The following is a 22,537-nucleotide window of genomic DNA, read 5'->3' as shown; positions in this document are numbered from 1 at the left end:
GATCATCTCTGGGGTAGGTTGGGGTGGCAATTCCTCATTTTGCACTTTTTCATTCTCCCCTTCCTCACCCTCTCTTACCACTTCCTCAGTCGGTGGAGGATTCACCTCCCTAGTATCAGACGGGCTAGGTGCTCGTCCTCTTCCTCTAGAGGACGTCCTCCCACGGCCTCTACCACGGACTCTTGCCCCTACTCTTCCTCGAGCTAGAGCCCCAGTGGCTGGCTCGGACGCTTCTTGTCTTGCCGACGTTGGTGTTGGCGCAAATGTTGCTCTAGTTCTAACCATATGCGAAACTGAGTGAAGATGGTCAGACACCAATTTGTATCACCTAGATACCAATTGGATCCAAGTAATAGCACGAAAGAAAGAAAGAAAGAATGGAATTTTCCTAAAGTCTTATACCCTCACAAAGAAAAGTAAAGGCGTCCCCCAACCGTTCGTTACGACTCTACTAGACTCGTTCTTGTGTGATGAGACCAACGAACCTAATGCTCTGATGCCAAGTTTGTCACGACCCAAAACCGAGCCGCGGCTGGCACCCACACTTACCCTCCTATGTGAGTGAACCAACCAATCTAATTCTTAACATTTCAATATAATATCAACAGAAAATAATGCGGAAGACATAATCTCATTAGTAAAAACCAATTCATTAACTTCTAAAAACTTAACAACTATTATTATGATCCCCAAAATCTGGAAGTCATCATCACAAGAAAATCTACTTCAAATTACTAAACCTAAGAGTATCTAGAAGCTAAAATACATAAAAAGCTAGTCCATGCCGGAACATGAAGGCATCAAGACATGAAGAGGAAGATCCAGTCCAAGCTAGAAGCATTAGCTTACCCTGATATCCGAAGTAATGAAGACTGGCTAGAGTTACTGTTGAGTCGAAGATGACGGCACGTTTGCTGCACTCCACAAATAAACAAGAAGGAAATATAAAAGTAGGGGTCAGTACAAAACACCGATACTGAGTAGATATCATCGGCCAACTCCAAATAGAAATCAGTATATACCAAGTAATATCATAAAATCAACTATGATACTCAACATATAGCAACCGCAAGTACTATATCATTAACAGTTACCGTCAAGTTCACACATGAGGACTCAAGCCTCAATACCATACTAATTTGGGAATTATGTTCATTAGATTGAGTATATTAACATCTTTCAAGATTCATTATCTTTATTCCTCTCGTGTCGGTACATGACACTCCGATCCCCTACTACTATGTGTCAGAACGTGACACTCCGATCCCCTAAATCTACATGTCGGTTCGTGACACCCGATCCCCTAAATCTACGTGTCAGTTCGTGACACCCGATCCCCTAAATCTACGTATCGGTTCGTGACACCCGATCCCCTAAATCTACGTGTCGGTTCGTGACACACGATCCCCTAAATCTACTTGTCGGTTTGTGACACCCGATCCCCTAAATATACGTGTCGGTTCGTGACACCCGATCCCCTAATCTCATTCTATCAATTCATCAAGCCTTCTTTCTTACCAAGGCATCATCAATCACATTATTTTAGTTCATCACGCCTTCTTTATACCAAGGCCTCATCATTAACAAAGAGATTAGGGTTTTGCAAGATTTGGTATTCAATAACTTCATCATGCTTATATAATCACAATTATATACATACATTCATGCAAGCATACAATTAAGCACATAGCATAGTTTACAATATTATCAATACATATCATTCGCTATTATTACTACGAATATCGTAAGAGAAACCATAACCTATCTCAACCGAAGATTAGTGATCAAGCAAGCAAATTTTCTCCAAAGCATTGTGCTCTCCCCTTCTGGATCGACCCTCTCTCTCTCTTCTTGTTCTTTCTATTCTCTTTATTCAAACCCTCTTTCTTTTACCCTAATTAGCATATAATTAAGAATAAAAGATGGCAATAATAACCCACTAAATAACTTAAGGTTACCTCTTTTAACCCCCAAGTAATTAGACTTATTAACATTAACCCACTTACTTTATAATTAAAGCAGGAATAGTCAAAAACGTCTCTTAAAACGTATAAGAAATCCGACCCAGACAGGGATTATGCAACCTGCGACGGCCCATCGTGACTGCGACGGTCCGTCCTGCAGGTCATCGCAAGATTCAGAGACTCAATTTCCACTAAAGAGTCTGTGACGGTACGTCCTGCCATTTGTTACGAAGTTCAGAGAGTCGATTTTCAGTACCCAATTTCAGATTTTCTAAGTGTTTTGAAATGAAACCCTGCGACGGTTCGTCGTGCCCAAGACGGTCCGTCGCCTTAGCCTGTTTTTCCAAAATCAAAGTCTGCTGCTCAAAACGACTAAACAGGTCGTTACAATAGATACTAATTTACCCATCGTTCGTCCCCGAACGATCATAAGAAGGAAAACAAGGGCGAGAAGGAGTACCTGAATCTATAAACAGGTGTGATTATCTTTCTCGCATATCAGCCTCTTTCTCCCAAGTGGCTTCTTCGACGGGTCGATTCTTCCATTGAACTTTGATGGATGCCATCTGCCTTGACCTCAGCTTGCGAACTTCTCTATCTAAAATGGCAACAGGCCCCTCCTCATAAGAAAAATTTTCATCAAGCAGAACTGAATCCCAACGGATATTGTAGTTTCCATCCCCATGGTATCTTTTCAACATAGACACATGAAACACCCGATGTACTCCGGACAGTCCTGGAGGCAAGGCTAACAAATAAGACACCTCCCCTATGCGCCTTAGAACCTCGAAGGGATCAATATACCTTGGGCTTAATTTACCCCTTTTACCAAAACGCATCACCCCTTTCATGGGTGAAACCTTTAACAAGACTTGTTCACCCTCCATGAACTCCAAGTCTCTAACCTTTCGATCTTCATACTCTTTCTTTCTACTTTGAGCCGCTAACAGCTTTTCTTGAATAGATTTCACTTTATCTAACGATTCTCTTAGAAGGTCAGTACCCCAAGGTCTAACTTCAAATGCATCAAACCACCCAAAGGGAGACCTACATCTTCTCCCATATAGTGCCTCAAATGGGGCCATATCAATGCTTGAGTGATAGCTATTGTTGTAGCAGAACTCTACTAAGGGTAAGAAGCTATGCCACTAACCACCAAATTCTATCACACATGCTCCAACACTTTTAATCGTTCGTCAGACTGACCATCGGTCTGAGGATGGAACGCAGTACTAAGGTCAAACCTAGTACCTAATTCCGCATGCAATGTTTTCAAAAACATAGAAGTAAACTGCGTACCTCTATCTGATATGATGAAGAGTGGAACCCCATGCAACCGAACAATTTCAAAGACATAGATTTTCGCTAACTTCTCTTCATTGTAAGTCACCTTGACCAGAATGAAATGAGAAGACTTAGTTAACCTATCAATAATCACACAAATAGAGTCATACTTACCCATTGTCTTTGGAAGACCAACCACGAAGTCCATTGCGCTCCTTTTCCACTTCCATTCAGGAATGGGCATTCTCTGAAGTGTTCCTCCGGGCCTTTGGTGTTCATACTTTACTTGTTGACAGTTTGGACATTTGGCAATAAAATCCACAATATCACGCTTCATTCTACTCCACCAAAAGTGTTGATTTAGGTCATGATACATCTTTTTTGCACCCGGATGTATCGAATACCTTGAACTATGAGCCTCTGTTAGAATAGTTTTTATCAAATCATCGACGCTGGGTACACATACCTTTCCCTTTATCCTCCAAACACCTTCCTCATTGATTGTCGCTTCTTTAGCCTCTCCTTGCAACACTTTATCTCGGATCCTGATCAATTTTTCATCATTAAACTGTTTTACCTTAATCTTGTCAAGGAAGGAGGATCTTGCCTCCACACAAGCTAAAAATCCCCCCTTCTCATTTACTTCTAATCTCATAAGGTCGTTAGCCAGAATCTAAACTTCTCTAGCCAATGGTTGTCTAGAAGCTTGAAAGTGAGCTAGACTTCCCATGCTTCCCGCCTTTCTACTTAAAGCATCCGTTACAACATTCGCCTTCCCCGGATGATACAAAATAGTGATGTCGTAGTCCTTCAGTAGTTCCATCCATCTCCTCTGTCTCAAGTTCAAATCATTCTGAGTAAAGATATACTGTAGGCTACGATGATCCGCATAGACCTCACACTCAACCCCATATAAATAGTGGCTCCATTGCTTTAATGCAAACACTACCGCAGCCAATTCCAAATCATGAGTTCGATAGTTACGTTCATGCACTTTTAATTGTCTTGAAGCATAAGCAATCACATTCTTCTCTTTCATTAGCACTGCACCCAAACCCGAATAGGATGCATCACAATAGACAGTGAAATTCTTACCTTCCACTGGCAAGGTGAGAATTGGTGCAGTAGTCAATAGAGTCTTGAGCTTTCTGAAATCTTTCTTCACACTCATCCGACCATACAAATTGAACATTTTGCTTAGTCAAGTTCGTCAGTTGGGAAGCAATAGAAGAGAATCCCTTGACAAATCGGCGGTAGTAGCTAGCTAACCCAACAAAGCTCCTTATTTATGACACATTAGTAGGTCTTACCCAATTCTTCACTGTCTCAATCTTAGAAGGATCCACTATCACTCCATCCATAGAAACCACTTGCCCCAAGAAGGACACTGCATCTAGCCAAAATTCACACTTAGAGAACTTGGCATAAAGCTTTTTCTCCCTCAACATTTCCAATACCATTCTCAAATGCTCCTCATGTTCCTCCTTACTTTTAGAGTATATCAGTATATCATCAATAAATACAATCACAAAGAGATCCAAATATGGCTTAAAAATCCCGTTCATCAAACTCATGAACGCAGCAGGGGCATTCGTAAGACCAAAAGACATCACTACAAATTTGTAATGCCCATACCTGTTTCTAAAAGCAGTCTTTGGAATATCCGTTGCCCGTATTTTCAATTGATGATATCCGGATCTCAAGTCAATATTAGAAAAGACACAAGCACCTTGTAACTGATCGAACAAGTCATCAATGCGAGGAAGAGGATACTTGTTCTTTATTGTTACCTTTTTCAACTCCCGGTAGTCTATGAATATCCAAAAACTCCCATTCTTCTTCTTTACAAACAAAACCGGAGCACCCCAAGGAGATGCACTTCGTCTAATAAAGCCTTTGCTTAGCAACTCTTGAAGTTGTGCCTTTAACTCTCTTAACTCCACGGGAGCCATTCTATAAGGGGGTATAGAAATGGGGCGAGTACCCGGTTCAAGATCAATGCAGAAGTCAATATCTCTATCCGGCGGCATGCCAGGAAGGTCTGCAGGAAACACATCTAGAAACTCACGAACTATCGAGACCGACTCAATCGAGGGTACTTTAATAGTATCATCCTGGAGGTGTGCCAAGAAAGCTAAAAAACCCTTACTAACCATTCTCTTAGCACGAAGAAAGGAGACGATACGGATCGGATTGGAAGTGTAGTCACCCTCCCACACTAACGGATCTGTCATAGGCTTGGCTAACGTCACCGTTTTAGCATTACAATCAAAGATCGCAAATTGCGTAGAAAGCCAAGTCATTCCCAGAATTACATCAAAATCATTCATTTCTAAGATAACTAAATCTACGTAAGTGTTGCTCCCCACAAAATTCACCAAACAAGACCTATATACCTTTTCAACTACCACAGACTCACCCACCGGAGTAGAAACACGAATAGGCATATCAAGTAATTCACAATGTAGATTTAGACCATTAGCAAATCAGGAAGATACATAAGAAAATGTGGATCAAGGATCAAACAATACAGAAGCCATGCCTCACAAACCAGAAGATTACCTGTGATGACTGCATCAGATGCCTCCGCTTCAGACCACCCAGGGAAAGCGTAACAATGGGCCCTATCGTTTGTCTGTCCATTGCCTCTACCATGTTGTGACGTAGTGGCTCCAGTTTGCCCATCAACTCGGCCATTTTGGTGACCACCATTACCTCGACCACCACGTCCTCCAAAACAACGGCCTCTACCATGACCACCTCTACCTCTAGCCATTGGGGGTCTATAACTCTGTTTTGGACAATTCCTCCTAATATTTTCAGTCTTTCCACATCCATAACACTCTCTAGAGTCAAGCATAGGTCTCTCAGAGAAGTGTTGACCGGTCTGAGGTGGACCCCCAACTACAGTTTGTAGTGAAGACTGAATTGGTCGAACTGAGTAACCTCCGGAACCCTGTCCTCTAGAGTAAGAACCCTTAAACTCACCTCCCTTTAGAAACCTCTTTGATTTCTAGGCCATGGTGAATTCATCTGGCTTCAATATTTCTACCTCTACCACGAAATCTACCACTTCTTTGAAGGATTCTGCCGTAGCCGCTACCTGTAAGGCTGAAATCCGCAACTCTGACCTCAACCCTTTCACAAAATGACGAATCCGCTCTTGTGGACTGAAAAAAAGTTGGGTGGCATATCTGGATAGTGCACGAAACTTAGCCTCATATGCATTGACTGACATCCTACCTTTCTCTAGGCTCAAGAACTCATCCCTTTTCCTATCCCTCAATGTCCGGGGGATATACTTCTCCATAAACAAGCTAGAGAATGAGGCCCAAGTCATAGGTGGTGCCTCCATTGGTTGACACTCAACATGTGACCGCCACCATATTTTGGCGTTCTTGAAAATGATAACTCACGAACTCAACACCAAACCGTTCTACTATACCCATCTTGTGTAGTAGCTTATGACAGTCAACCAGAAAATTGTAAGCATACTCAGATTCAGCACCCTTGAAGACTAGAGGTTTCAATTTTAACAACTTACTGAAAAGTTCATGCTGATCATTTTTCATTATAGGCCCAGTAGTCAGACGTGGAAACGTGCTTATCTCCAACGAGGCATCCATACGAGGAGCCATAGTGGCTGCTTGTTGTACCTCTAAAACCGGAGGTGTTGGTGCAGAAAACACTGGAGGGGCCTGACCCTAATCAGACAACCCACTAAGATAAGCGAGAACCTAATTGATCATCTGTGGGGTAGGTTGGGGTGGCAATTCCTCATTTTGCACTTGTTCATTCTCCCCTTCCTCACCCTCTCTTACCACTTCCTCAGTCGGTGGAGGAGTCACCGCCCTAGTATCAGACGGGCTAGCTGCTCGTCCTCTTCCTCTAGAGGACGCCTCCCACGACCTCTACCACGGCCTCTTTCTGCTACTCTTCCTCGAGCTACAGCCCAGCGATTGGCTCGGACGCTTCTTTTCTTGCCGACGTTGGTGTTGGTGCAGTTGTTGCTCTAGTTCTAACCATCTGCAAAATAGAGTGAAGATGGTCAGATACCAATTTGTTTCACCTAGATACTAATTGGATCCAAGTAATAGCACGAAAGAAATAAAGAAAGAATGAAATTTTCCTAAAGTCTTATAGCCTCTCAAAGAAAAGTAATGGCGTCCCCCTATCGTTCCTTAAGACTCAACAAGACTCGTTCTTGTGTGATGAGACCAACGAACCTAATGCTCTAATACCAAGTTTGTCACGATCAAAAACCGAGACGCAACTGGCACTCACACTTACCCTCCTATGTGATCGAACCAACCAATGTAAACCTTAACATTTCAATATAATATCAACAGAAAATAATGCGGAAGACTTCAACTCATTAGTAAAAACAAATGCATTAACTTCTAAAAAGTCAACAACTATTATTATGAACCCCAAAATCTTGAAGTCATCATCACAAGAACATCTACTTCAAATTACTAAAGCTAAGAGTATCTAGAAGCTAAAATACATAAAAAGCTAGTCCATGCCGGAACTTCAAGGCATCAAGACATGAAGAGGAAGGTCCAGTCCAAGCTAGAAGCATTAGCTCACCCTGATATCCAGAGTAATGAAGACTAGCTAGAGTTACTGTTGACTCGCAGATGATGGCACGTTTGCTGCACTCCACAAATAAACAAGAAGGAAATATAAAAGTAGGGGCCAGTACAAAACACGGGTACTGAGTAGATATAATCGGCCAACTCAAAATAGAAATCAATAAATACCAAGTAATATCATAAAATCAACTATGATACTCAACATATAGCAACAGCAAGTACTATATCATAAACAATTACCGTCAAGTTCACACTTGAGGGCTCAAGCTTCAACACCATACTCATTTGGGAATTAAGTTTATTAAGTTGAGTATATTAACATCATTCAAGATTCATTATCTTTATTCCTCTTATGTCGGTACGTGACACTCCGATCCCCTACTACTATGTGTCGGAACGTGACACTCCGATCCCCTAAATCTACGTGTCGGTTTGTGACACCCGATCCCCTAAATCTACCTGTCGGTTCGTAACACCCGATCCCCTAAATCTACGTGTAGGTTCGTGACATATGATCAACTAAATCTACGTGTCGGTTCGTGACACCCGATCCCCTAATCTCCTTCTATCAATTCATCAAGCCTTCTTTCTTACCAAGGCATCATCAATCTCATTATTTTAGTTCATCACGCCTTCTTTATACCAAGGCCTAATCATTAACAAAGAGATTAGGGTTTTGCAAGATTTGGGATTGAATAACTTCATCATGGTTATATAATCACAATTATATAATTTCATTCATGCAAGCATACAATTAAGCACATAGTAGGGTTTACAATATTATCAATACATATCATTCTCTATTAAGAGTTTACTATGAATATCGTAAGAGAAACCATAACCTACCTCCACCGAAGATTAGTGATCAAGCAAGAAAATTTTCTCCAAAGCTTTGTGCTCTCCCCTTCTCGATCAACCCTCACTCTCTCTTCTTGTTCTTTCTATTTTCTTTATTCAAACCCTCTTTCTTTTACCCTAATTAGCATATAATTAAGAATAAAAGATGGCAATAATAACCCACTAATTAACTTAAGGTTACCTCTTTTAACCTCCTAGTAATTAGACTTATTAACATTAACCCACTAACTTTATAATTAAAGCAGGAATAGTCAAAAACGTCCCTTAAAACGTATAAGAAATCCGACCTAGACAGGGATTACGCAACCCGTGACGGCCCGTCGTGACTGCGACAGTCCGTCCTGCAGGTCGTCGCAAGATTCAGAGACTCAATTTCCACTAAAGAGTCTGTGACGGTCCGTCACACATGTGATGGTCCGTCGTGCCATTTCGTTACGATGTTCAGAGAGTCGATTTTCAGTACCCAATTTCAGATTTTCTAGGTGTTTTGAGACGAGACCCTGCGACGGTTCGTCGTGCCCATGACGGTCTGTCGTGGGGTCCATCCCCTCAGCCTGTTTTTCTAGAATCAAAGTTTGCTACTCAAAACGACTAAACAGGTCGTTACACACCCTAAATATAAAAACTAAGAAACTCTATAATAAACAATAAAATAATTTGAAATCCTTACAATAGTCTAAGTTGTAAACCCTAAATTCTGAATATCTTTAATCCCTTAACCCAAAAATACCAAACAAAAATTAAGCACTAAACCTGAAACCCTAAAATTCATAAGAAAGACTTAACCCTTAAAAACCCTATCAAAACCTAAAAACCCCTAAACCTAAAATAAATCTAAGCTCAAAATAGTATGAAGTCCTAAATCATATATACTAAATCCTAATAAACACAAAAAATAATCTGTTGCCCTAAACAATAAACCTATAAAAATAATAAAACCCTTACCCTAAAAACCCAAAGCCCTAAAACCTATATGCATAGATAAAACCCTTAACCAAAACATTGAACCTAAAAAAACCCCTAATACGAAATCCTAACCTAAAACCATAAGTAAACCCAAAATCCTAAAAATCAAGAAACCTTAAATCCTATAAACGATAATATAACCATAAGAAGCATTAAAAACCCCTAAAACACTAGGATATAATACCCAAATCCTAATATTCCATATGCCTTAAACGTAAAAAATATTAATGAAAAACCATGTCCTAAACCCTAAATCCTAAGAGACCCTAAAAAACACTTAAGCCTTTAAAATCCCCACAAAATCTTAAAACACCTAAACGTAAAAAAAATCTAATCTCTAAATCCTATATAGCCTTAAATTGTATATACTAAACCTTAAAAACACAAAAAAATACAAAGCCCAAAATCATAAACCTAAAAACCTAAAAAAGCTTAACCTGAGAACCCCAATTCCCCAACCAGTTAAAATAGGTCTAAACCATTAATTTTAAAACCTAAATCCAAAAAATCGTAATCCTTTAACCCTAAACCTTAAATTGAAACACTAATTCCTAAATATAAAATGTTGGGAAACCCAAAATCCTTTAAATCCTAAAATAGACCATAAAACCATTTAAAATCCTTAAAAAGCCGTAACATTTAACCCGTAAATTGTAAAAGTTTGTAAACCTTAACTCTACAAGAAAAAAAAACAAAAGCCCTAGTCACTCAAAACATAGATTAAACCCTTAACCTAAATTCATACACTTAAAAATTCCTAAGACCAAAACTAAAACCCTAAATACTAAACCTCAAATTCTAAACCCTAAACCTTATGGAAAAAAACCCTTAAGAAATCCTAAATCCTATCAGCTCTAAAAAAACCGCAAAACAACCATATAAAATTCTTGAAAAACCCTAATCTCAAAACCCTAAATCCTAAAAATATGTAAGCCCTAAACCTAAAAAAAATCTAACCATCAAAGCTAAACCCTAAACCCTAAAAACCCATAAGAAACACTTAATCCTTAAAACCCCAAAAACATAAAAAAAAACCCTAAAACATAAAAACTTTATGGTCTAAACATTATAAAGCGCAAAATAGTATAAGCTAAACCCTAGAAAAAAAACAAAATAATACCCTATGTCGTAAACCCTTAACCTATAGAACCCTAACAAACCTCAACCTAAAAAATCCAAATCCCTTAACTATGAAACCATGATAAAACCCATAACCTAAAACCCTTAATCTTAAGAAATACTAACCTTAAACTAAAACCATAAATCCTAAACCTAAACTCCAACTGAACCCAAATCATAGAACACTAAAAAACCATATAATAAATCCTAAAATCATTAAAGAAACCCTAAAAAACATATAATCTAAACACTAAATCATAAAAATCTATAAACTCTAAGACTAATAAAAACAAAAAACCTAAACCCTAGATCCTAAACCTTTAAAAGGAGTTGACATTAAAACCCAAAAATCCCTAACCTAAAGATCTCTAAGCTCTTAACCTTATAAAATCCTAAATAGTATATGATAAACCCTAAAAAAGAACAAAAAAAACTAATCTCAAAACTCTATTACAATAAAACCCTAAAAACTAAAAATAAAAACTACAAAGCTCTAACCACCTAAAAAACATCCAACTCCCCCCCCCCCTCCCCCAAAGCCCTAAACCACTAAAACCTTGATAAAACCCTTAAACTTAAACCCTAATCCTATAAAAATCCTCAGCCCTAAACCCTAACCTAAAATCCTAAGTCTTAAACCAAAAAACATAAGAAACTCTTAAAATTATAAATCCTAAAATATATAAAAGCCCTTTTAAAACCCTTACAATACTCTAAGCTCAAAACACTCAATATTAAGAATTAGTAAATCCTAAACCTAAAAATCACTAAAAAAAGTTGAAGTCCTAAACCGTAAAAACCTTGATAAAAACTTAACCCTAAAAGTCCACAAAAATACAACAACCCCTAAACCTACAAACGTGTAAGCTCTAAACACGATAAACACCAAACTCATATATACTTAACCCTAAAAACCCAAAAAGCCCTAAGCGCTATACCATAAACATAAAAAATTTTGAAGTCCCTTAAACTAAAAAAACCCAAATCTCTAAACCCTAAAAACTTTTATAAAAGCCTAAATCCTAAATCTAAAATCCTAATAAACCCTATTCCCTAAAACATAAGAAACCGTAAAACTTTTAAACCCTGAAATAAACACTAAAAACAATATCAAACCCCTACAAAACCCTACTTTCTACATCCTAAATCCTAAATATTTATAAACCCTAAACCTTAAAATAAGCAATAAACTTTTTAATTCTGCACTACTTTTTATAAATGTAAGCATTTAATGATGTCAAAGGGTTTGTACAAGACCCCCGAGGGGTCAAGTACTCCATGCCACGATTTGAGAATACCATATCTTCTAGGGTGTACTCTCTAGTCAAGATAAACATTATATCATAGTATAGGTTATGTAGTGGTCTTTAGGAATCCGAAATCTTATTACAACCACGTCAAGTAGAGTCTTGTTCATCGTTGTCAATTTCAACACATCTATGAGTAAGAGACTATAGAAAGATAGAGTTTCACTTTCTTCATTACTATTATGTCGTGACAATAGATTTAAGGTTATAAGTTTCTAATCCTAATCTTTGCTCTTGTCTTTTAAGGAGATGACTACTACAAGAATGACTTAAAGAAGGTTTCAAAGGGAACAAGTGAATTAGTGAATTACCCAAGGTGGATGAGGTCCAGAAGGAGTTCAAGTTCACAAAGATGTCAAATTTCATCCACAATGTGATCAAGTCCATATTGAAGGTGAAGGTAATGAGATTCTGTTTTTTCCCACGAACATGACTAATGGGAAGATTAGGAAGGCTCTACTTGTTTTAGCCTGAGCCATGACAACTCATGTGAATAGGTGTATTTATCCTAGGTTTAATGCAATAGAGAGTAATATGACCTCTAGATTGACGGACTTTGTGAGAACCTATCTTTTTGGATCTAATGTGGGAGAAGACCCCAAAGGTTTCTTTATGGTGTATAAAAGGTATTGAGTACTATGGGGTGACCTCTAAGAAGAAGGAGGAGTTAGGTCCATACTAATTGAGTGAAGTCGCGTTATTATGGAATACCCAATGGAAAGATTATAGGCCAGTCGAGTCTGGTCCTATAAGGTTGGAGGAGCTTAAAGAGGCTTCATAGGAAAGTACTTTTCCCGTGAGAGGAGGGTGGTGAAGGTTGGGGAATCAATTAACCTTAGGCAAGGTAACATGAGAATTGAAGATTATTCTTTAAATATCTACTTGTTCTGAAGATATGCTCCATCCTTGGTGTCTAACCCTAGGGATGAAATGAGTAGGTTTGTGACTAGTGTTGCCGACCTTGTGAAAGAAGAGTTTCATATGGTCGTTCTCCATATTGACATGAACTTGTCTAGAATTCTTTTGTATGCACAATCAATGATAACCTAGTGCTCATAAAGTCAAGGTTGATGATGTTAGTAGTTGTAAAGGTGTTAAGCCTACTTGTGCTATATGTGGGAACAAGCAACAAAATTATAATGTACCTTACCGTTGGGGATCCCATAGGGATGCCACACAATAATTAAATAGGATAGCTTCGTGAATTTCCAAAGAATTATTTTATGTCGTTCAAGCCAACCAACCCCTAAGTCCTACTATTTAAGCTATAGGATGATATTTCAATCAAGTCCTTCAAGTGCCCTGGAAGGTGATTCTCAAGAGAGGAAGCAATTCTACATTCTTCAAGCTAAGGGAGCAAATTGGGTTATAATGCCGGTAAGTTATATATTCTCTCTTGTATAGTAATGGGTTCCTTATAATTGGGGCAGTATGGTGAATAGTGGAGTTGTCATGCTTCCATCATAATTTTTTTAAGAGTTACATTATTTAATGTTTGATTGTACTTCACTGTAAGGTTTTGGTTCTTCACCATAGAGATTTCGGAGAATTTACTATATTTTTCTTTCATGAAAAATTGTTATTATGTCTTTAGAAATGATGTATATGAGTACGATAATGTGTGGAGCAAGAGTTCTTCCTGTTTGAAGTGAAGAATTTGAGTCTTCTTTGATGATGAGTTGTAGAAGTAGTTTCTATCTTCTTGTTGTGTTTTTACTTTCTTGTTTGTGTTAAATTGGTATTCCTCCTAGTTGTGTTTTTTATATTGTGTGGTATTCTTAATTTCTTCTAGTTTTGAGTTCCTTATATCTTTAAAGTTCCTAAAATAAAGCAACTGTCATTTGAGGACGAACATTGTCCATATGGAGGTATGTGTAACACCTCTAAAATAAATAAGGTGAATCTTGATCCGAACATCTGTGTCTTGAGATTTTCGATTCCTTAAATGGGTTTTAATTGTGTTTTTGAGGCAGAATCTAATGTTTTGTGCTGTAAGGATGATAAACATCCAAGAACGTCCATGGCATTTGAATGTTTTGCCTTGAGACTTACTTGTATGTTTTTGTGTGCCTTTGCATGATTTACGTGTGTTTTGGTTGAAATTGATGTGAGGGGTTATTAACATGTTAACAAGTTTATTTGAGTTTTAAATGTCCGGGCACGACTCCATAAGGAACAACATATAGTTCCTTGAGGAGGGCCCAACTAGTGGGTCAAGACTAACAAGACAGTCCAAAACGTTAGAGTCAATTGATGCCCCGTAAATTTGGGCCTAAATTAATCCTTACAGGTAGGATCTTGTGATCCCATTTGAAGAGACATTGATCCAAACCACGTACAAGCATGACGGTCTGTTGGTGGATCTACAAGGCATACTTTTATCTGTCTATGGTGACCTATAAATTTTTCTTAAGTGTCTCGGTCAAGCCAAGGACTTTTTAGGAAATTCACGTATTGTTATAAAAATTGTTTGGGTTTTTAATTAAGATATTTAATTTTAAATATTTTTATATGTGAACAACCCCAATCAAAGTTATTTATTCAAAATCCTAACCCAAACCCCAAAATAGAACACTCTAAAACTCCCTTGGATCTCGAACCAAGGAGAGATCTTGTAGATTGATTTCTCCATGAATTCACTTTCTGTTTCGTGGGTAATCATAAACCAACGTATGGTCTTTCATCATTGGATCTTCTTTCATCAAGGTGCCAATCATCAAAGTGTTTACCAAGACTTCTCAAAAGATCAACTCTCCTATTTTGTTACTCTAGCCCTAGGTTCTTGCATAATATGTTTTAATCAATGATTTATGGTTGAATTGATGTTAATTAAATGTTTTTAGATGAAAATTCTGATCAACCCATGCAATTCATGAAATCGTAATTATAACTAAATTATGGATGATTTGATTATGTCTCCGTTGTATTCATTTCCTGTGTAGATTGATTTGGGTTGTTGAATTATGTATGAAACATGTTAGCATTTTATGTAGACTTTCCTAAGTTGATGAATTCCATATTGTAGTATCTTAAATCACTGTATAGTTTGACTAATGGATTGGATTGGTGAATGTGACTATTGGTAAGACCCTTATGGATTGAATATATTTACTATAGATTGGAGTTGTTGTGATGGAATGGTGGTATGTTGACCTAACCTTCTTATATATTGTCTACTATAGGTATTTCAATTGTGATGTTTGGTGTGGTCGACTTATGGAGACGGTGCTTATGTGATATAATTGTGATAAATATGTCCTCATCGGGGTTACTTTATGAATTGTAAAGAATGTGACTATGTCGGCATTACTTTATGAACAATGATGTTATCATGTGAAAACTTGAATATGTGATCATTGTTATGTTTTATATGACTGCGTGTATAGGCTAAATGGAAGAATGTGTTTTCTAATTGATTATAGGTGATCTTGATGGGCTATAGTTGTAACAAATCTACTAGATTGCCAATGATTAGACCTGCTTCACACGGATTGATGTGCGTAGAACCAAAAAGCACAACATTTGACACATTAATGCAAACTAACTCGGGGAGCTACATAAGCTAGGAAATGTTGATTCCAATAATGTAGTGCTCTGGAATATGAAGATTTACTCGAAGAAGTCTTTACTGGACATAAAAAGAGGAAATCTTAGGTTTGGAGGGTCTAGGGGTAAAATGGTCTTTTTTAGGCTAAAGGTAGTATAGTAATTACCCAAAATATATAATTAATTATTTATCTCATAAGGTGGACCCAGGTGAAAGAAATGAATTAAATTGTTCTTAATTTAAGTTGGTAAGTTAATGTAATTGATTTATATTTATAAGTTATAAGATGATTTTTAAAAAAGGAAATCAGATTTGAATATCAATGTGATAGCATGTAGTTCTTTATATTTCATGCAAACATGTTGATGTAAATGTGATGTACATATGAGTTGAAATGTGGGTGACTTGAGAGATAATCTCTTGTCTAAATGAATCCATGAAAACGCACCTAAAACACTCTAAATGCACTACGAAATTAGACTAAGTACTAAGGTGAAATTTGATCAAAGGATGCCAAAAAATTATAAGAAAATTTGCAGATTCAAGTGATGATTTTTGGTAAGCAAAGAGGGTCCAAAAATTGAAAATAATTAATTAAAACAAGTGAGGTCATGGATGATTGAACCCGTGACCTCACCATGTTAAATACTATGACAATAAAAAAGTAAAAAGAAATGTGATGAAGGGGATTAAAACCATAAGTCTTGTACAACATAATCATAGGAAGATATGAATCACTTAAATCAACTATGAATGATACCTCATGGCTTGTATGTATAGACCCATAAGTCTAGCATACGTCTAAAAATAAGTGAACCTAAGATATTCGCAAAGACATAATGAAATGAACCATGAAATGATGAAACCCTAGAAGGTTTAAATAAGAGTTTGAAACACACTAAATGTCCAAGTGCATTGGCATATGATGAAATGAACAATGAAATGATTGAATGAGCATTGAAATGATAAAACCCTAGAAGGTTTAAGTAAGAGTGTGAAACACACTTAATAGCCAAGTGCATTGCATATGATGAAATGAACATTCACGTAAAATGGTGTGGGTAATTATGAAGAGCAAATGTGCTAATGTTAATGAATGTGGTGACAACATGATATGAGGCTAATGTAAAAGATGAGAGCAATCTCAAATTAGCCTGAGTAAATGTTACCAAAACGTACTCAATTATGAGAGGGTAAAGTTAATGAAGAGACGAGTCTCTATGAACACCCTAATGAAAGTATTGAGGTTAGCACACTTAATACTAGTGATGATATGAGAAATCATATTTTATATATGATTTCCTTATACTAGAAGCCAGCTTCTATGATGTATGAGTTAAATGTAATGGAACTTTATAGTGAGCACTGATAGACTAGCTATGAGCGGTGATGCCTTCCTTCGGGAAGGGCGAAGATTTACGTAAATCCCATGAGATTAGACTGTCCGGCATGCATAGTATGGGTCTCCATATATCTCCTAGTCTTCAAACATATACTGCCTATATAGGGATCTGGCAGGTCTCTAATCCCATGTACGCTAGCATGTTTTGGGTCTTTTTGCCGGTGATTCCACCTCTTTTCGGTGTGGGGTTTCATGATACTAGATTTCATGATGCTCACATGATCTGTGTCGATTAAAGTTAATGTTCTCAAAGAATGAATGAGGTCAGCCTCAAATGATGCACATAATGAAACAAATGATAACAAAGGTGATATGATAGGATAATCAGGAGGTGAGTTAGATTAAAGTAATGACATTAGGTCACTCTTGGTCATTGCACAACAAACCCGATGAAAGTCTTAAACTACATCCCCGGTATAGCTGGTGTCTACATTGGCCTATGAATGAAATTAAATGAAGTACGTATGAATGAATGAAAAAAACTCTATGTTTGATAAATCAGACTCCCTAGTCGAGGTCCCATTTGTTAAGACTTTATTTTTGGAAAGTCTTAATGTAAAGTCCATGATTACAAGGTCTCATGGCATACAAATGAATGATATGAACAACGTCATGTGTTATATGAATTATGTTATGTGATATGTTTACGCTGTTGTGTGTTATGTGCAAAATGTTAAGTATGATGATGCGTGTTACTCTCAGGGCATAACTTTCCTAATCCAAATTTTTAATGATAATAAAATTTCCTAATCCAAATTTTAAAAGTTCACTCACTTTTCTAATCTAAATTTTGCAAGTCCACTGACTTGACCAGCTATAAGCATGTTAGGAAAGAGAAATTCTTATTCATTCATGTGCTTGGTATGAGCTTTCATATACCATACTAAGTACATGTGTGTACTAACCCTATACAACTCTAAACTTTTAGGTGGAGGCACAGGTGGACGCTAGAGTTGAAGGTGCAACATTGCAGTTATCCGAACGTCGAGCATTTATCCGGACTATGTAGACCCTCATGCTTTCAACGATACTTAACACTTACATTCTATCTTAGTTTTAGTATTGACATATTGGAGTATGTTCCACTAAATTTTCTTTCCTGTTTTTGTTCAGACATTGTATTGGTGTCTTTTTGGCAAGTACATCATTATTGTTTTAATAAACAACTTCTTTCATTTGAAGATCTTAATGTTAGATGTTTGATGGTGAACAATTGTATATGTAATTTCATGTTTAGTATGCATGTTAGGAAAAAAAGATTCAAATTTTCGTCTAAAATTAACCTACATAAAGTAAGAATTATGTATGTAGGATTGTCAGCGACCTCTGAGAGGTCAAGAAGGCCGGTCTCATCTGTGGTCTAGATTTAGGTCGTGACAATGTTTGTATCAGAGCGCAAGTTCAAATTCCGAGGATAATAAGTTCACATCAACCACATTGATTTATTTCTAAGTTATGGTAGTGAAGTGCACCAGTATCCTGAATAAGAGACTACATGATGCGTAGGAAAATTCCCTTCTTCTAATCTTATCCTGCCTTCTCTAATGTTTGTTTCTTGTTGTTAAGAGTGTATCTAACATCAAATCTTGAGATTCATAAAGTTGAATACGAGGAGAAACGAAGGTAAAGCAACAAGGTGTTCCCACGAGGATAAATCCTCCCGTTTACACTTGATCTAAGATTGCTGAAAATCTCAAGGATGAGTGTAGGGCATCTATGTTGCATGCCACCATGGGATTTTCCAGGCTTATGTCCCATGTCCAACAATTGGAGGAAAGCAAAATAGGAAGCATACTAGGGCAGGGAACAAGTCAAGAAAAGTTAAGAAGAATTTTTCAAGGAATAGTAGTACTGAAATTAGGTATAAGCCCAGGTTTAATAATGGACTTTCCCACCAAGAGGAATCAAGTTAGTCCAAGGATCGCTATGATAGGGATTCCAAGTCCATAGTTAAGAGTAGGAAGTGTATCAAACTTCGTGGATGAGAGTGTATGAGGGGCTTCAATGCTTGTTATATTTGTAGCAAACCGGGTCACATGATTAAATATTGTCCAAATAGAAGATGTCAAGAACAAGGGAAGGAGAGAGTTTAACCTAATTGTCCAAGAGACGAAGTTCCAAGAAAGCATCGATTCTTCGCACTCAATTCTAGCGGTGTAGGGGAACACACCAATTGTGAAGTCTAGGGTGTATAACCTTAATTAGTCTTTCATGTTTTTGATTATGTATGGTTTTTATGCAGTAGTATGAGGTTAATATGTTTGAGTCATCATGTTTGTTTATGATTTGTATGAATTACATGTTTACTTATGTTGTATGCTTCAATGAGACTAGTTTAAGAAAGAGTTCCTTGGCCTTTTAATGTAAAGGTACTAGTAGGTTTCAAGTATGTGCACCATCATGTTAATATGTGAATATGATATTCACCAATGGGGAGTATTGAACTACTTATGAATGCATACATTCTACAGATGACTTACTTATTGTTAGAAAAGAGTTGTATCATTCGTGGAAGAATCTTTCTGGGGTGGGTGGGTGGTGAATAAAGTAAAAACCCTAAAAATGGATATGCTAAGTAATGCTTAATGTGTCTAGAATGCCAACGATTAGATCGGGTTCACACAGATTGATGCGAGTTGAACCAGAACTCGGAACCCTTCATACATCCAAGCCAACTAACTTGGGGAATTATTTGAGAAAGGAAAGTTTGAGTCCAACCTTGTAGGGCTCTCGAATATGAAGATTCACTCGAAGGAGATTTTAAAGAACATAAAAAAAGGAAATCATAGGTTTGGAGGGTCAAGGTGTATAATGGTCTATTTCTAGTCTAAGGGTAGTATTGTAATTACAATATATATATATAGTTAATTATTCAATTAATATGGTTGAGGGGCATTTTTTGGAGAGAGGGCCGAAATTCGATTTTTGAAGTGAAGTCTTGCTCCACCCTGGTTTGAACCTAGGGGGAAGCAATGAATTACACTATTTTTAATTTAAGTTAGTAAATTAATGTAATTAATTTATATTTATTAGTTATTATCTTATTTAAAATAAAAGGAAATCAGATTTTTAATAATTAAATAAAATATTATTTTACTAAGTCCTGAACTAGACTCCTAAGCCTAAGAAAACTCTTCTATCCCACGCTCATCTCTCTCTCTCTCTCACGTCTCTATCACTCTCACTCAAGTTTTTCTCTGCACAATAAGTTACAAAAACAGTATTTAAACCAAATTTTTTCACACTTCAAGAACTCACAATGAATATTATAAACAAACAACTAATCAAACATGTCAGGCAAAGAAAGGGTTTTTCCGTCAAGTTGTTGTTGAAGCTGTTCGATTTGGACGTGTGTTTGTAGGGGTTATTTCGGAAGAAAATCTAGGTTTGAATGTCAAAGAGGTATGGGTTCTCTTCCCTCTTGGAACCTTTCCCTAGAGACCCACTATGACTCAGACGAATCGATTTCTAAAAACTAGGATTGTTCCAAGTTGCATGTCCGTGTCACTAGCTCCCATTAAATCAGATGTTGGTTATGTTTTCTGGTACAAAACTAGGGACGAACGTGTTTTCGTGATGATTATGTGTTTATATGTCTGTGTGGATCATGTAGCTTATGTTTATGTTTCCGAAAATGTAATTACGTGTGTACAAGTGTATTTCTGTGGCTATTGTTCATGGTTCAGAACTTGAAATGGCATGATAGTTCTTTATATTTCATGTACACATGTTGATGTAAATGTGATGTTAATATCATTTGACGTATGTATTATTTAGGGATAATCTGTTGTCTAAACGAATATATGAAAACACACCTAACCCGCTCTAAATGCACTACGAAATTCCTCTAAGAACTAATGTGTAACTTGATGAAAGGATGCTAAAAAACATCTAATGATGAATTTTTGTCAGCAAAGAGGTTCAAAATGTTGGGAAAAAAATTAATTAAAACAACTGAGGTTAAGGATGATGGAACCCGTGACCTCACCATGTTAAAAAACATTAAAGTAAAGAAGTAAAAAGAAATATGGTGAAAGGGATTCAAACCATGATAATTGATGGAAAATGTAACTTCAAAAAAAAAAGAAATGAGAGGAATGTGATTCGAACGCACCACATCTTAATCAGTTTTAGGTGGAGAATAAAAGGAAAATAAAGGGGAAGGTGTATGGGAATTGAACCCACGACCTCCTAGGCAGATTAAGGATGACAATAAAAAAAAGTAAAGGGGGTGGCGTGGGGGAACCGTACCCACTTCCTCATAGGAAGATTAAGTCGGACAATAAAAGAAAACTAAGGGTGGAGGTGTATGGGAATCAAACCCACGACCTCTTAGGCAGATTCAGGAGGTGAATAAAAGAAAAATAAAGGGGGAGGCGCGCGGGAATCAACCCATGACCTCATCGGCAGATTTAAGGAGGAGAATAAAATAAAATAAGCAGCGGCTATGGGGGTATAATCCCACAAACTCGTAGTTAACTCAAAATAGACAAGGAGAAATACATAAAAATAAAAATTTAAATGGTTTGTGGGGGTTTGATCCCACAACCCCTCGACTAAGTAATAGGTAATTCAAAGGAGGAAAAAGAAGAGGAAACGTTGATGTTAGGGCTCGATCAAGGGTCCCAATGTCATGTAAACAAAAATACAATAATTGAAAAATATATATGTGTTGTCTATGGTATTTGAAACTGGTTCCCTCGACCAAATTCCGTATTAATACATAAGTCTTATGTGAATTAAATATTCAAAAATAATGCTGCCTATTTAGGAAGATATGAATCACATAAACCAACTATGAACGAAGCCTCATGACTTTTATGGGTAGACCCATATGTCTATTATACGTGTAAAACTAATTGAACCTATAATGTACGCAATGAAATGATGAAATGAACAATGAAATGATGAAACCCTAAAAGGGTCAAGTAAGAGTGTGAAACACACTAAATTGCCAAGATCATTGGCATATGATTAAAGGAACAATGAAATGATGAGATGAACAAAAAATGATGATATGAAAAAATTAAATGAGGAAACCCTAGAAGGGTTAAATAAGAGTGAAACACACTAAATGGCCAAGTACATTGTCATATGATAAAATGAACATTAACGTAAAATGGTTTGATTAATCATGAAGAGCAAATGTGCTAATGTTAATTAATGTGATGACAACATGATATGAGGCTAATGTTAAAGATGAAGGAAATCAAAAATTAGCCTAAGTAAATATTACCAAAACGTACTCACCTATGAGAGTCTAGAGGTAATGAAGTTACCAGTCTCGATGAACACTCCAATGAAAGTATTGAGATTAACACACTTAATACTAATTATGAGATGAGAAATCATCTATCGATCTATGATATCCTCATACTAGAAGGAAGCTTCCATGACTTATTAGTTGAATGTAATGGAACTTTATACTAAGTATCGATAGATTAGCTATGAGAGGTGATGCCTTCTTTCGTAAAGGGAGGATGTTCACGTAAATC

General features: G+C 37.0%; 1 protein-coding gene across 1 annotated transcript in view; it reads right to left on the bottom strand.

Annotated features, from left to right (window-relative positions):
- Positions 1–2,446: 2,446 nt before the first annotated feature.
- Positions 2,447–22,537, bottom strand: part of LOC138337433 (uncharacterized) — a 109,232-nt gene continuing 89,141 nt past the window's right edge. Inside the window, exons 4-8 of the mRNA XM_069287343.1 lie at positions 6,793–6,952; positions 4,559–4,641; positions 4,344–4,444; positions 3,715–3,793; positions 2,447–2,581 (exon numbers count right to left, since the gene is read on the bottom strand). Coding sequence (XP_069143444.1) covers positions 2,447–2,581; positions 3,715–3,793; positions 4,344–4,444; positions 4,559–4,641; positions 6,793–6,952 — 558 coding nt within the window. The remainder of the gene's footprint in view (positions 2,582–3,714; positions 3,794–4,343; positions 4,445–4,558; positions 4,642–6,792; positions 6,953–22,537) is intronic.

The sequence above is a fragment of the Solanum lycopersicum genome, chromosome 7 (genome assembly GCF_036512215.1).
Source record: "Solanum lycopersicum chromosome 7, SLM_r2.1".
NCBI lineage: Eukaryota > Viridiplantae > Streptophyta > Magnoliopsida > Solanales > Solanaceae > Solanum > Solanum lycopersicum.
This window is presented reverse-complemented; position numbering and strand designations above follow the sequence as displayed.